At 36.5% G+C, this 16,530-nt stretch overlaps 1 protein-coding gene across 2 annotated transcripts; it reads left to right on the top strand.

The window, feature by feature from the left end:
* The first annotated feature begins 8,212 nt into the window (after positions 1-8,212).
* On the top strand, positions 8,213-9,556 carry LOC114482167 (homeodomain-interacting protein kinase 3-like). 2 transcript variants are annotated; one of them, XM_028477292.1, is made up of 5 exons: positions 8,213-8,340; positions 8,712-8,828; positions 8,916-9,008; positions 9,209-9,383; positions 9,485-9,556. In XM_028477292.1, the coding sequence occupies exons 2-5, from the start codon at positions 8,712-8,714 to the stop codon at positions 9,529-9,531; spliced, it is 432 nt and encodes a 143-aa protein (XP_028333093.1). In that variant the 5' UTR covers positions 8,213-8,340; the 3' UTR covers positions 9,532-9,556. The 2 variants fall into 2 exon arrangements, with proteins under 2 accessions (XP_028333093.1, XP_028333091.1); XM_028477290.1 differs by lacking the exon at positions 8,213-8,340 and adding an exon at positions 8,484-8,585.
* The last annotated feature ends 6,974 nt before the right edge of the window (positions 9,557-16,530 follow it).

The raw sequence follows: 16,530 nt of genomic DNA, 5'->3' as shown, positions 1-16,530 counted from the left end.
CTATGGTAGCCCTGTGTGGACAAAACACAAGAAACTCAAAACGTAAATAACTCTTCCCACAAGGGGCAGTACAGTATAAAATATAAAAAAATATAAAAATGTTATATTGTCCAGAGGTGTCAAAGTGCAATGTGCAGATCTATGTTTTTTAACTGAGGACAGCATGAGTAAGTAAGTAAGTAGTTTATTTATAAAGCGCTTTTTGCAGATAAAATTACAAAGTGCTGTACAGAGTTGTGGCAAGAGTACAAGTGCAACACAATAAAATAATAAAACAAGAGTGCATAAATATCATAAGAACAGCAACATTAAAGGACCAATAAAAATTAAAATCCAGTTAACTAAAAGCTTTACTGTAAAGTGTAGTCTTCAGCAGTTTTTTAAAAGTGTCCACACAGTTGAGCTCCCTGAGAGACTGGTGCAGGTTATTCCAGAGTCTGGCAGCTACAACCTGGAACGCCAGGTCTCCTCTGGTTTTATATTTAGTTTTTGGGGTCTTTAGGAGACCCTGACCTGAAGACCGAAGGCATCGCCCTGATGAATTGGGGCACAACAAGTCCAAGATATATTTAGGGGCCTGACCATGTAATGCTCGGAACGTGAGGACTAAAATTTTATATTCTATGCGAAACTTAACTGGAAGCCAGTGCAGAGTAGCAAGAATGGGGGTGATGTGGGATGTTCTAGAAGCACCAGTTAAAAGTCTGGCAGCAGCGTTCTGAACGATCTGGAGTCTGTTTAGGGTCGACTTATTAAAACAATTAAAAACAGAATTACAATAGTCAATAAGAGATGATATAAATGCGTGTATGACCAGTTCCAGATCTGATTTTGATAAAAGATGCCTCACTTTAGAGATATTTCTCAGGTGGTAAAAACAGTTTTTGGTCAATTGACGACAATGACCCTCCAAAGACATGGACTGATCAAAAACAACCCCAAGGTTTCTGAGGCTGGTTTTAACAGATGAGCCCAGATCACCAAGAGAGTTTTTAATTAGAGGGATGTTTTTATCAGGAGCAATGATCAGAGTTTCTGTTTTGTTTGAATTTATCTGGAGATAATTTGATGACAACCAGTTTTTGATACAGGATATACAGTCTAAGATCTCGGATAAAAAGTGAAACTCTGAGTCATTAAAGGAGCAGTACAACTGGATATCGTCAGCATAAAAATGATAAGACACATTTTTAAAACCACGGATCAACCGACCAAGAGGCATCAGATACAATAAAAACAAAACAGGCCCCAGGACAGAGCCCTGGGCTACTCCACATGACAGGTTGGACATATTGGACATAACATCGTTAATAGCAACATTAAAGGTTCTTCCATTAATATATGAGGTAAACCATTGGAGAACAGTACCAGAAAACCCCATCTCAAATTTGAGTCGATCAACCAGTATACTAAGATCTACAGTATCAAAGGCAGCTGTCACTGTGTTTCCTAGGCTAAAGGAAACATCAGTGTTTCCTTTAGGAAACACTGATGCATCCCTTACCAAAGGAGACGAAATAATTCTGACCCCCAATTCCTTGTGGCGACAACATTTAAAGAGAAATGCACACCCGAGCACTGATAAATAACGGAGATAATTCAAGTTCAATGCAATAATATGTCTTGAACAACTTAAAATAATCTAGAACCCATATATTATTATATGTAAGACATATTATCAGATTATAACTGATATAAAAAAGACACTGTGGTTCAAGAATAAGAAATCAGAGACATTTGTAGCCACATTATGTTTTATTCAACATAATTCATATTTGTGAGCAGAAGGTGAGTGTGAGCAACCATTCTCAATCTGACGTTCTTTTAGTTTCACTTTTATTCCTAGTAGCCTGGTAACCTCTTTTCCTTTGATTTACATTCAAACCTTGTGATTTTTTTAGATTATATCAGCGTAAAGTGTTATAAATGTGGTTTTAGTCCATTTTCAGAATTTTTTAGTTTTTTCACCACAGCGGATGTCACTAACCTTCGCAGCCGTCAGCGTATTACGTCACATAGTGGAAGTGCTCTGATAGTCAAAGCAAACGTGATGGCCGTTTCCTAACCCTGTGATGTCATCCACAGGTAGTGTTGAGTTCAAGACCACACTATCCAAGACCAAGACTTGCCCGAAACCAAGACTTGCCCGAGACCAGAATGCGCCGAGACCAAGACAAGACCAAGACTTTCGGGAGCCGAGACCAAGACCAAGACCATAAACATTTTTTTTAAAATTGAAAAAAATATCTAAATAAATGAATTTTTTAAAAGGTTCGACAGTTAAATAACATTCTCTCTTTATATTTAGTTTCTTTTAAATACATTTGATGGAGAAAAAAGGTGCCTGCAGAAAATTAACTAAAATATTAAAACTACTACTGCTACTGATAAATTCACAATTATTCTACATGTTTGAAAACAACATTTAAATGTTAGCTGAATGTACAGTAAAAAGTAATGTAATGTAATGTAAAAGTATTTCTGCCAAGAAAAAACATGGCTGGTCACCTACACACCGCATAGTGTTTCCTCTTTGTTGGGGTTGGGCATCATTTGGCTTTTAATGATTCTGATTCCAAAAGTTCTTGTTGAGAAAGATTATTATTATTTTGGATATTGTGGAAACGGAAACTATAAAAAAAATACTTGTATTGTGAACCTATTTATATTGTAGGGAACATATACAAATATGTAATTGGAGTCTAAATCCACAAAAACACACAACTTTAAAAAAAAAAAAAAATAGACTAATATAAGAACTCTTTACAGTTATTTGAGTCCAGGCTGGTGATGACATAATCCAAGATAGTGGTGGCCCGACTACAGCCCACACTATGTAATAAAAGCCTAAAAAGACATGGATATAATGAAAAGAGTGGATGGACAGAGGCATAAACATGCGGACTTTCACACGGACACACACTGACTTATGGAGTTAATGCAGCTTCTTTAATTCCTGTGGTGACAGGTAACACAGGTAAAATTGTGAAATTAAAGAAAAGCAAAAACGTTTATAGAGATAAAAATTTGACTCCTATAACATGTCATCCAAAAAGTCCACCAGTGTCTCCAGTAAAGTCTTTAAAATTAGCTCTTCTTAATGTTAGATCTCTTGTTAACAAGTCACTACTAATTAATGATATTATTTTGACACATCACTTGGACTTTTTATTTCTTAATGAAACATGGTTGAATGATGGTATCAGTAATACTGTTCTCAATGAAAGTGCACCACAAGACTTTATTTATTTCAATAAGTGTCATACTTGCAGGAACGGTGGTGAAGTTGCTGCCATTTTTAAATCAATATTTCAGTGCAAAAAATAACATTTGGTGATTTTATCTCCTTTGAATATATGTCATTCATACTGAAGGGTGATTCAAGAGTTCTGTTTTTAGTCGTTTATAGACCTCCAAAATATTCTGGAGAATTCATGGATGAGTTTGCTGAACTGCTGTCAGTTGTATGCACTGAATACAACTTTTTAATAATAACAGGTGACTTAAATATTCATGTAGACAATAACATGGACTATACTGCCAAAGAACTGTATGCTTTAAAGGATACTTTTGGTCTTACACAACATGTGACTGGTCCGACACACACTCAAGGTCACACTTTGGATCTGGTTGTCTCTAAAGGTGTTGATATCTCTGCTGTTGATGTAAGAGACTTAGCTTTATCTGATCATTTCTGTGTCTTTTTTGACCTAGAGACTGTAACATCTGTTCCCCCTACTTATGTGTGTTTAAAGAAAAGGTACATAAATGACAACACAAGTGCACAGTTTATGTAAGCCATAGCAATGACACCAACATTGAGTGATGAGACAGTTGATGATCTTCTGGATGAGATTAATACAAAAGCCTGTAATGTCATAGATGTGGTGGCTCCAATCAAAACTAAGAGAAAACCAAAGACACAGAAATCACCTTGGAGGGGGACTGAGATAATGCAGAATATGAAATCTGACTGTAGAAGAGCTGAGCGTAAATGGAGATCAACAAAATTCCAAAATCATCTAGAACTATACAAAATAAGTCTGCAAAATTCAATGATGGCTTGTTCAAAGAAAGGCAGCAATACTTTTCTGACGTTGTTTTCTGTAATTGAAAAGCTCACAACCCCCCCAGATCAGATAGCCCCTGAATTACTGTCAGCTGGAAAATGCAAAGAATTTGCTGTATATTTCAATGAAAAAATACAATCAATAATGTCAAACATCAGAAAAAAAAAGCAAAATCACCAAAAGCTTGAACAGCTACAACCACTGAGGGATAAGTCAACTCCAATGTTAGAGTTTATTACAGTGAACCCAAAAACAATAGAGGAGCCAGTTCAGCAGCTGAATCCATCAACATGTTGCCCTGACACAATACCCTCAAACTTTATTAAAACTGTTGTAAAGTCAATTGTCACTGATTTGTGTCAGATAATTAACTGCTCATTCCAATCAGGCACCGTACCAAAATCCCTGAAAGTAGCTGCAGTGAAACCTTTGTTAAAAAAGAGAACACTGGATTCCTCTATACTGGCTAACTATAGACCAATCAGCAACCTTCCATTCATGGCCAAGATCATTAAGAAGGTGGTCTTCAACCAACTGAGTCAATTCTTAACATTCAACAAAATATTTGATAAATTTCAGTCAGGTTTTCGTTCTCATCACAGCACCAAAAGTGGCAAAAACTTTGTAAGAAAAGTGTGAAAAGTCACAAAAAATGGGTCAAAATAGTCAAGAGTAGCAAAAAGAGGGAACAGTTAATATGTAATGGCAAAATGTAGCTTAAATGAGCAAAATGTGGTAAACAGTAGTCAAAAAGGGGAAAAAAGTGGAACAAAAACAGGCAAAATATAGGGAAGAAAGAAAACTGTACATTTGTTGGAAAGAGAAGGTACTTATGGGGAAAAAGGTAGCTTATTCAAAAAAAAAGGTTAAAGAAAGGACAAAAATTGGATGAATGTGTAAAACAAGAACTAAAATCCAAGCAGTCAGAAAAACTGTCTGGACTTGATGATAGCTCAGTGAATAATCAATAAAAATGTTTAATCATGTAATTATAAATATATTTATTTTAGACTAAAGTGTACATATGCTCAACTTAGTAAATTATATCAAGACTCATTGTATTCAGTCAAACTCAATGCATGCATAATAATATGAGTCGTTAGAGTTTTGTTTATAATCTTGTATTTGCTGGTTTGGAGTCACAATGGTGTGTGTGTGAGAGAGAGAGATAATTGAATATATATATATATATATATATATATATATATTATCATTTTAAATTGATAAATGGTCTCACCATGGGCACAATTGTGTATTTGTATATAGACAGTATTTTTCATTAAACACTGTAGACATCTCTAACAGGATTTCTATGGATTTAGATATGTTGGCGTTATACATACAGTATATGTACCACATATGTACCACCAGATTTTTTATATTGATATTTTAATTAGGAAAAAACATGTGATTGTAAAGGGTGTGTTTCATATTTACTATACATTTTTAAATTATTATTATTTTTTCTTTTCTTGTGGGGGGGGTTGCAATGTGGCACCCCTCCAGCAAATGGCACCCTAGGCGGCCGCCTGGTTTGCCTGGCGGCAGGGCCGGCCCTGAATATAGGAAACACTTTCATGATGTGTTTACTTGAAAGCCAATGGTTGCCATGGTTGCAAAATGAAAGCGAATGAAGAGATGAAAGACAACCAGAACTGCAGTAGCTACTCTCAGCACTCGTGGTTAGGTTGGGAACTGTCTCTCTTCTGAGTATCAAAAAGTAAAACCAGCATTTTTGTGAAGTTTGAAAGCTTAAACTGTGAAGACCTGAGTGAGGAATGGCTGCAGCAGGTAAGACAGACTATACAGACAAAATATGAGGATGAAATTTAATCTGCTCAGATGAAAGAAAACTGTACAGTTGTCATGAAAGGAATCAATATAATTATTTATTTTTAAAATGTAGATTAAAGTGGATTTGCAGGCCTGATTTCTTAAACTCAAACTTTAAAATAACAGGACAGGATGAGATTTCTATGTTTATGTGAGTCTTAATGATCATGTTACAAAAGAGACAAAACCATGTTGTGGTTTGCCATATTCATCAAGAAAAGCTTGATGAGATAAACAAAACAACAATCTGTCAACAATTTCTTTCATTTTCAGACAGACGGAAAAAAAACTTTTGGAACATTTGTGTATTCCTGGGTTTTCGTGGAGCGTTAAAAAGCATTAAAAGTCATTTAATGAAGTGTCCCAAAATCTAGGCCTTAATTGTTATTTAAAAAGCATTAAGTTGGATTCAAACTGGCATTAAATCTAAATTAATTAGGAAATTATGACATTTATCAACAGGTCTTACTGTATAAGTTAATTAAATATACCATAATCATGATCTAAAACATATTCAACTACATTTTTGGATGTAATTTAACACATTTTTTGCTGAAAACTTTTTGTTTTCACCAATTGTATTTCCTCTGTTTGATGAAATCAAATCTTAAATTTGTGCCAATTTTTTTCTGCATTTGTGGCATCAAAATGTAGTATTTGGGCATAAAATGGAATTAAAAATCACAATTTGACTTGCTTCAGCCTGTATCAACTCTGTAATTCTGAGATTTATTTGTTGCAACATGAAATAAAAAGTAAAGAAATACAGTTTGTTAATTAATTATGCAGTAAGATTATTGTAACAACAAATTTAAACAGATTTTTTACTTGTTCATGAGGCTAAAGAGGACCAGAATGCAGGAAAATAATGCATTTGTTGAAAATTTTCTGGGGGAGGACCACCAGACCCCCGCAATAACCCCGCCCCCAACCCCCGGATGGATTCATTTGCGACCTACCCAATTTTCAAACAGATGTTACGCCCTTGTTGATGCTATTACTTGAAAGTCAACGGTTGCCGTGGTTGCAAGATGAAAGAGAACCAGAACTTTCAGTAGCTACTCTCAGTGCTAGTGGTTCAGTTGGAACCTGTCTCTCTTTGTATGTGAATATCAAGTAGTAAAACTCGCATTTTTGTAAAGTTTGAAAGCTTAAACTGTGAAAACCTAAATGAGGAATGGCTGCAACAGGTAAGACAAACTTTACAGACAAAATATGAGGATGAAATTGTATCTGCTAAGATGAAAGAAAACTGTACCATTGTCATGAAGGGAATCACTAGATTTAAATATATTTAAAAACATGCAGATTATTATTAGAAAATATTTACTCGGGTTTCAAATCGTAATACATAAAATAAGAGTGTTTGACTTCAATGTTTATAGAATAGATGTCATATAGCATGAGGAGCTCTTGAAAACTGAGACCATGTATTACTACCTACTACTACTATACCTTTTAACTGTGAAAAATAACTTGGCTCATACTCTGAGTGTATCAAAAAAAAAAATGAGGACGTCCTACACATGCAGTCAATGCTGAGACAGGACTTCTTATATGAAGTAATTTTCCAGGACAGGATGAGATTTCCTTGTTTGTGTGAGTCTCAATGTTTGAATTCTGAATACTAACCATGTGCTCTGTCTGTCCACTTTAACAGCACATCCTCTAATGGTAGGGCAGGTCCTCCAGAGCAACTCCACTCATTACACCATCCTCCAATTTATTGGAGAAGGCGGCTTCGGAGAAGTGGCAAAGTGCTGGGCTGATAACAGCAGCAGCACAGTGGCGGTAAAAATCCTGAAGAATGAGTATTTGCAAGACATAGAGGATGAGGTAGGTGTTTGGATCTCTCCTAGTTTTTGGGCCTCCAACAGGACTTTAACTATGAACTGTTGAGGTACAGCGATATAAAGGTGATCTAATAGTGCTTCTTTCCTTTCAGGTGTCCATGCTGAAGACCATCGGCTCATTGAATGCAGACAACATCAATGTGGTTAAATTCTACGAACAATTTCAATACTTGGGCTATAACTGCCTTGTCTTTGAGTTGTTGGATGTGGATTTATCCCATCTAGTCTGTTCAATTAAAGTACAAAATATCCGCCCCATTGCAGAGCAGGTAAGAATCGTTTTATTCCCATGGTAATGCTTGCTGATTGATTTAAGAAAGCTTGAAGTGCAAACCTGATCTTAAACATCTGGATAAGAGAAACTCTATTCTAATCATGTCTTTTCTAATTGTGTCTCTATAGCTGTTGGTGGCATTGCAGGGACTTCAGTCTGTAAGGGTCATGCATGGCGACATCAAGCCCGACAATGTTATGTTGGCCGACATAGACGAGGATCCAGTCAGAGTGAAGCTGGTTGACTTTGGACTGGCTTATTCATTCTCCGCCATCTGTCCCGGAATGATTCTTCAGTCCATCGGCTACAGGTATGAGGGTGTCACCCTGAATTACTTCTGTGTTTTTGTAACAAACCTCTGTCATTATAGTGTTGGTAGTTAATGCTAAGCAACATTTTTCTAAGTGTATTTCATTCATTTTGCGTCGCAGAGCCCCAGAGGTTTGTCTTGGCCTTCCATTCTCAGGAGCCATTGACATGTGGGGAGTGGGCTGTACGCTGGCCTTTCTCTACCTCAATGATCATCTCTTTCCTTTCCACTGTGAATACCTCATGGTAGGTCTTTTCTTTTTTTATACATCATCCCTTCATCCATTTAATAACACATGTTCTCTTTTCCACATGTATAGTAAGTCTTGAGTAACTGCCCCTAATATGTGTATTTGTGTGTTCTTTCTGCAGATGAAGTGCATGGTGCAGATGCTGGGCATGCCGTCGAAATACCACCTCCGCTTTGGCATGTACAGCCAGAGATTCTTTTGTAAAGAGGATGAATTTGGCACACAATGGAGGCTGCTGGTAAAACATAGTTTTCATTGTTGTTGAACCTTGATTGTTGCCCTAAACTTCTCATAAACCCTTTTCATTGTTGTTGTGTTTCCACAGACCCCAGAAGAATACTCATCGAGAAACAAAAAGAAAGCAGAGGAGTGGCCCAAATCTCGTGCTCATTTCTCATCATTGGATGACCTGCTCTATGTAAGTGTTCTCTACGGTATTTGAGTTCAAATACTTCGTAGAGATTTCTTCTTTAAAATGCAACCCACCTTAAAAATGCGTTAATAAGCTGAATTTATTCACGTGTTTTTTTTTTTTGTTTTGTTTTTTTTTGTCATTAGCAAGATAGGTGTGAACTTGTGTATTGACCTAACTCTTGTTTTTTTTTTTTTTTAATCTAGATCTCTGAAGTAGAGGATGCTGAAGAAATGGAAGACAGGAAGGTGTTCATCGACTTCCTAAAAGAGTTGTTACATCTGGATGGGGATCTGAGAATCTCTCCTGTTGAGGCTCTTCAGCATCCCTTTATCACAGGGTCATACCTGAGCCAGCCCAGGAGCCAGACAGCAGAGAATAGTGAGTGACTGCACTGTGGAGACAATCACGCACATGGTGATCAACTAGTTGTTCTATTGAATTTCTAAATAATCTTTTTTTAATTTTTCCTCATACTAAAGAAATGGATGACATTACTCTTGCATCTGGCCAAGATGGGCAAATTTAGAAACTGTCTCCTGCAAATGACAAATGTGGATATTGTGAGACACATGTATCAGAAGATTGGATTGAGGATGTCCCACGTTCTCCTGTGAAATTGTTTCCCTCTTCCAATGGACCTAATGCAGAAGACGTCTCCTTCCCCGCCTCCAACTCTATGAGGTTCTCGGGCAGATTCCTGAAACGAGTTCAGAAGTTTTTCTCTCGACTTTGGACAGGGCGTGCTGAACTTTTAAGAGAGAGAGTGAGAGAAAAAGTGAGAAAGAGAGAGAAAGCCAAAGAGAGAAAGCAAGAAAGTGAGAAAGCAAGAAAAAGCCAGAGAGAGAGAGGGAGAGGGAGTGTGTCAGTAAGGAAGTTCTTCTCTCGACTTAAAAAAAAATGTTTCAGGTTGCTTGTCTTCCTCTGTGAAGGAGTAATTAGTTTTTATTCTTTGTTTGTTTAGTTCTTTGTATAATTGCATGGTACATGTATATTTGTAAATAAATGTATTGAATGAATAATCTAGATCTCAAACCTTCTTTATTTCCACACTACTTTTCGTCATTTTGACCCTTTTCAAAATATATTTAGCCACTGATACAATAATAGATCATATATTTCATATATTTAGAATTGGTAAAACATTTGTGATGGTAGAAAATCTGATATATGGGGCTGTTTTCATGTGAATGGTGGCAGAGGGAAAGAAGCTGTTTTTGTGTCTGGAGGTTCTGGTCCTGATTGACCGAAACTTTCTTCCTGAGAGATTGAAACAGTTTATGACCGGGGTGGGAGGGGTCGGCAACAATCTTTCCTGCACGCCTCAGAATCCTGGAGGCGTACGGGTCCTGAAGGGAGGGCAGATTGCAGACGATTATCTTCTCTGCAGAGTGGATGATACTCTGCAGTCTTGCCTTGTCTTTGGCCGTATCTGCAGTGTACCAGATGGTGATGGAGGAGCAGAAGATGGACTGGATAATGGAGCTGTGGAAGTTCACCATCATCTTTGTTGGCAGACTGAACTTCTTCAGCTGCCGCAGGAAGTACATCTTCTGCTGAGCTTTTTTGACAAGGGAGCCGATGTTCAGTTCCCACTTGAGGTCCTTTGTGATGATGGTCCCCAGGAAGCAGAAGTATTCCACAGAGCTCACTGTAGAGTCTCCCAGGGTAAGGGGGGTGAGGGGGGCTGGGTTCTTCCTGAAGTCTGCTATCATCTCCACTGTCTTTAAAGCGTTGAGCTCCAGGTCTTTTTTTTTTGGGGGTGTGCACTTTGGCACCCTTACAGCAGAGGGCACCCTCGGTAGCCGCCTGGTTTTCCTGGCTGCAGGCCCGGCCCACTTTTACAAAAGATGCACAATACAGTGGCTCGCATATATAGGGGATTTTTTAAAAATGCAGTCAAAGTATCAGACGAATACAAGCAGGATAAGCAGGTAAAAGAGATTTGGCATTACATTGCTACCTTAGCTTATTATTAGATAATTAAGTGTTATTTTAACTTTGTTATGAACTTCATTATTTTCTTTAAAATAAAAATATTTGACGATCAAGATAATCAGTTACCTTTTGAAATAAGGATCATTTTAAATTGATAGGCAAGCCAACCAACCAACCAACCAACCAACCAACCAACCAAAATAACACCATCATTTACCAATATATTTGAAAACTAACACAACCTACAGCTTTTCTGCCACCAAAATGAATAACTTGAGGATACCACCCAATACCAGTGGTATAGGATTTAAAACAAACTTTAAATTAGTTATCTCCTTTTTCTTCTTAGTCAATCACTTTGCAACAAATCATGATTGAATGTGGCAGGATTTATTGTAAATCAGTAGTTGACACTTTTGCTTCACAGCAGGAAGGCCCTGGGTTTGACTCCTGGACTGAAGCTGTGATCTTTCTGCATGTAGTGTGCACGTTTTCCCTGTGTTCAGGATTCAAGATTTGTATTTGTCACATGCTCATACAGATGTGCAGTGAAATGTAAAAGACTGTCCCGCAAGGCCATGCAACAACAAACACTCAATTTAGTAATAGACATATTTGCAGAAAAAATATAACACAAAGCAAAAAATAAAAAGCGTTATTTGAATGCACAAAACATAAAACACAGAATAGAATACTGTAAACAGTGCAAAGTGTCAACATGTAAAATATGCAAAGTGCAAAGTGACCAGGGTCCAGTTAAATAGCAATGTAAAATAGTTTAAAAATGATAAATGAATGTATAGAATATAAAAAAATATAAAAATGTTATATTGTCCAGAGGTGTCAAAGTGCAATGTGCAGATCTATGTTTTTTAACTGAGGACAGCATGAGGAAAGAAGCTCTTCCTGAGTCTTTCTGTGTTCACTGTGGTGTGTCGGAGGCGCCTGCCAGAGGCTAGAATTGTTTGCGTCAAACTCATTTTAGTTCAAGGATCAAATATGGTAACCTTGCCTGCAAGATGGATTCTCCTGGTGTTTACAAACACCAGGGCTGCGTCTGAACAGTCCCTCCTATCTGCTTTATTATCCACTGTTCCTTCATCCCCGGAATTGTTTAACTCATTTAGTGGGGTTAGAAATTTTGAAAATGGCTGGCACTGAATGAGTTAAATGGGGACCATGATAAAGAGCGTTCGAGTTGTCTTTAAGCCCAGGAATAGAGGCTCAATGTTTCCTTTTTTACCTCCTTTAGCCTAGGAAACACTGATGCATCCCTTACCAAAGGAGACGAAATAATTCTGACTCACAATTCCTTGTGGCGACAACATTTAAAGAGAAATGCACACCTGAGCACTGATAAATAACGGAGATCATTCAAGTTCAATGCAATAATATGTCTTGAACAACTTAAAATAATCTAAAACCCAAATATTATTATATGTAAGACATATTATCAGATAATAACTGACATAAAAAAGACACTGTGGTTCAAGAATAAGAAATCAGAGACATTTGTAGCCACATTATGTTTTATTCAACATAATTCATATTTGTGAGCAGAAGGTGAGTGTGAGCAACCATTCTCAATGTGACGTTCTTTTAGTTTCACTTTTATTCCTCGTAGCCTGGTCGCCTCTTTTCCTTTGATTTACATTCAAACCTTGTGATTTTTTTTTAGATTATATCAGCGTAAAGTGTTATAAATGTGGTTTTAGTCCATTTTCAGAAATTTTTAGTTTTTTCACCACAGCGGACGTCACTAATTTTCGCAGCCGTCAGCGTATTACGTCACATAGTGGAAGTGCTCTGATAGTCAAAGCAAACGTGATGGCCATTTCCTAACCCTGTGATGTCATCCACAGGTAGTGATGAGTTCAAGACCACACTATCCAAGACCAAGACTTGCCCGAAACCAAGACTTGCCCGAGACCAGAATGCGCCGAGACCAAGACAAGACCAAGACTTTCGGGAGCCGAGACCAAGACCAAGACCATAAACATTTTTTTTTAAATCGAAAAAAATATATAAATAAATGAAATTTTGACAAGGTTCGACAGTTAAATAACATTCTCTCTTTAATTTTAGTTTCTTTTAAATACATTTGATGGAGAGAAAAAAGGTGCCTGCAGAAAATTAACTAAAATATTAAAACTACTACTGCTACTGATAAATTCACAATTATTCTACATATTTGAAAACAAGATTTTTATGTTAGCTGAATGTACAATAAAAAGTAATGTAATGTAATGTAAAAGTATTTCTGCCAAGAAAAAACATGGCTGGTCACCTACACACCGCATAGTGTTTCCTCTTTGTTAGGGTTGGGCATCATTTGGCTTTTAATGATTCTGATTCCAACAGTTCTTGTTGAGAAAGATTATTATTATTCTGGATATAGTGGAAACGGAAACTATAAAAAAAATACTTGTATTGTGAACCTATTTATATTGTAGGGAACATATACAAATATGTAATCTTAGGCTAAAGCCACAAAAACACAACTTTAAAAAGAAAATAGACTAATATAAGAACTCTTTACAGTTATTTGAGTCCAGGCGATGACCCGCTGGTGACGACTACAGCCCACACTATGTAATAAAAGCCTTAAAAGACATGGATATAATGAAAAGAGTGGATGGACAGAGGCATAAACATGCGGACTTTCACACGGACACACACTGACTTATGGAGTTATTGCAGCTTCTTTAATTCCTGTGGTGACAGGTAACACAGGTAAAATTGTAAATTAAAGAAAAGCAAAAAGCTTTATAGAGATAAAAATTTGACTCCTATAACATGTCATCCAAAAAGTCCACCAGTGTCTCCAGTAAAGTCTTTAAAATTAGCTCTTCTTAATGTTAGATCTCTTGTTAACAAGTCACTACTAATTAATGATATTATTTTGACACATCACTTGGACTTTTTATTTCTTAATGAAACATGGTTAAATGATGGTATCAGTAATACTGTTCTCAATGAAAGTGCACCACAAGACTTTATTTATTTCAATAAGTGTCATACTTGCAGGAACGGTGGTGAAGTTGCTGCCATTTTTAAATCAATATTTCAGTGCAAAAAATAACATTTGGTGATTTTATCTCCTTTGAATATATGTCATTCTTACTGAAGGGTGATTCAAGAGTTCTGTTTTTAGTCGTTTATAGACCCCCAAAATATTCTGGAGAATTTATGGATGAGTTTGCTGAACTGCTGTCAGTTGTATGCACTGAATACAACTTTTTAATAATAACAGGTGACTTAAATATTCATGTAGACAATAACATGGACAATACTGCCAAAGAACTGTATGCTTTAAAGGATACTTTTGGTCTTACACAACATGTGACTGGTCCGACACACACTCAAGGTCACACTTTGGATCTGGTTGTCTCTAAAGGTGTTGATATCTCTGCTGTTGATGTAAGAGACTTAGCTTTATCTGATCATTTCTGTGTCTTTTTTGACCTAGAGACTGTAACATCTGTTCCCCCTAGTTATGTGTGTTTAAAGAAAAGGTACATAAATGACAACACAAGTGCACAGTTTATGAAAGCCATAGCAATGACATCAACATTGAGTGCTGAGACAGTTGATGATCTTCTGGATGAGTTTAATACAAAAGTCTGTAATGTCATAGATGTGGTGGCTCCAATCAAAACTAAGAGAAAACCAAACACACAAAAAACACCTTGGAGGAGGACTGACATAATGCAGAATTTGAAATCTGACTGTAGAAGAGCTGAGCGTAAATGGAGATCAACAAAACTCCAAATTAATCTAGAACTATACAAAACAAGTCTGCGAAAATTCAATGATGGCTTGTTCAAAGAAAGGCAGCAATACTTTTCTGACGTTGTTTTCTGTAATTGAAAAGATCACAACGCCCCCAGATCAGATAGCCCCTGAATTACTGTCAGCTGGAAAATGCAAAGAATTTGCTGTATATTTCAATGAAAAAATACAATCAATAATGTCAAACATCAGAAAAAAAAAGCAAAATCACAAAAAGCTTGATCAGCTCCAACCACTGAGGGATAAGTCAACTCCAATGTTAGAGTTTATTACAGTGAACCCAAAAACAATAGAGGAGCCTGTTCAGCAGCTGAATCCATCAACATGTTGCCCTGACACAATACCCTCAATCTTTATTAAAACTGTTGTAAAGTCAATTGTCACTGATTAATGTCAGATAATTAACTGATCATTCCAATCAGGCACCGTACCAAAATCCCTGAAAGTAGCTGCTGTGAAACCTTTGTTAAAAAAGGGAATACTGGATGCCTCTATACTGGCTAACTATAGACCAATCAGCAACCATCCATTCATGGCCAAGATCATTGAGAAGGTGGTCTTCAACCAACTGAGTCAATTCTTAACATTCAACAAAATATTTGATAAATTTCAGTCAGGTTTTCGTTCTCATCACAGCACCAAAAGTGGCAAAAACTTGGTAAAAAATGAGTGAAAAGTCAATAAAATGGGTCAAAATAGTCAAGAGTTGCAAAAAGAGGGAACAGTTAATATGTAATGGCAAAATGTAGCTTAAATGAGCAAAATGTGATAAACAATAGTCAAAAAGGGGGTTAAAAGTGGAACAAAAACAGGCAAAATATAGGGAAGAAAGAAAACTGTATATTTGTTGGAAAGAGAAGGTACTTATGGGGAAAAAGGTAGCTTATTCGAAAAAAAAGGTTAAAGAAAGGACAAAAATTGGATGAATGTGTAAAACAAGAACTAAAATCCAAGCAGTCAGAAAAACTGTCTGGACTTGATGATAGCTCAGTGAATTATCAATAAAAATGTTTAATAATGTAATAATAATAATAATAATTTTAGACTAAAGTGTACAAATGCTCAACTTAGTAAATGATATCAAGACTCATTGTATTCAGTCAAACTCAATACATGCATAATAATATGAGTCGTTACAGTTTTGTTTATAATCTTGTATTTGCTGGTTTGGAGTCACCATAGTGTGTGTGTGAGAGAGAGAGAGAATTGAATATATCTATTTATTATACTATCATTTTACATTGATAAATGGTGTCACCATGGGCACAATTGTGTATTTTTATATAAACAGTATATTTCATTAAACACTGTAGACATCTCTAACGGTATTTCTATGGATTTAGATATGTTGGCGTTATACATACAGTTAATGTACCATATAAGTACCACCAGATTTTTTATATTGATATTTTAATTAGGAAAAAACATGTGATTGTAAAGGGTGTGTTTCATTTTTACGATACATTTAAAAAAAAAAAAATATTTTTTTTTTCTTGTGGGGGGGTTGCAATGTGGCACCCCTCCAGCAAATGGCACCCTCGGTGGCCGCCTGGTTTGCCTGGCGACAGGGCTGGCCCTGAATATAGGAAACACTTTCATAATGTGTTTACTTGAAAGCCAATGGTTGCCATGGTTGCAAAATGAAAGAGAATGAAAAGATGAAAGACAACCAGAACTGCAGTAGCTACTCTCAGCACTAGTGGTTAGGTTGGGAACTGTCTCTCTTCTGAGTATCAAATAGTAAAACCAGCATTTTTGTGAAGTTTGAAAGCTTAAATTGTGAAGACCTGAGTGAGGA

Source organism: Gouania willdenowi, chromosome 20, assembly GCF_900634775.1.
Source record: "Gouania willdenowi chromosome 20, fGouWil2.1, whole genome shotgun sequence".
NCBI lineage: Eukaryota > Metazoa > Chordata > Actinopteri > Blenniiformes > Gobiesocidae > Gouania > Gouania willdenowi.
The sequence above is the reverse complement of the archived record's forward strand: the minus strand, read 5'-3'. Positions and strand labels throughout refer to the sequence as shown.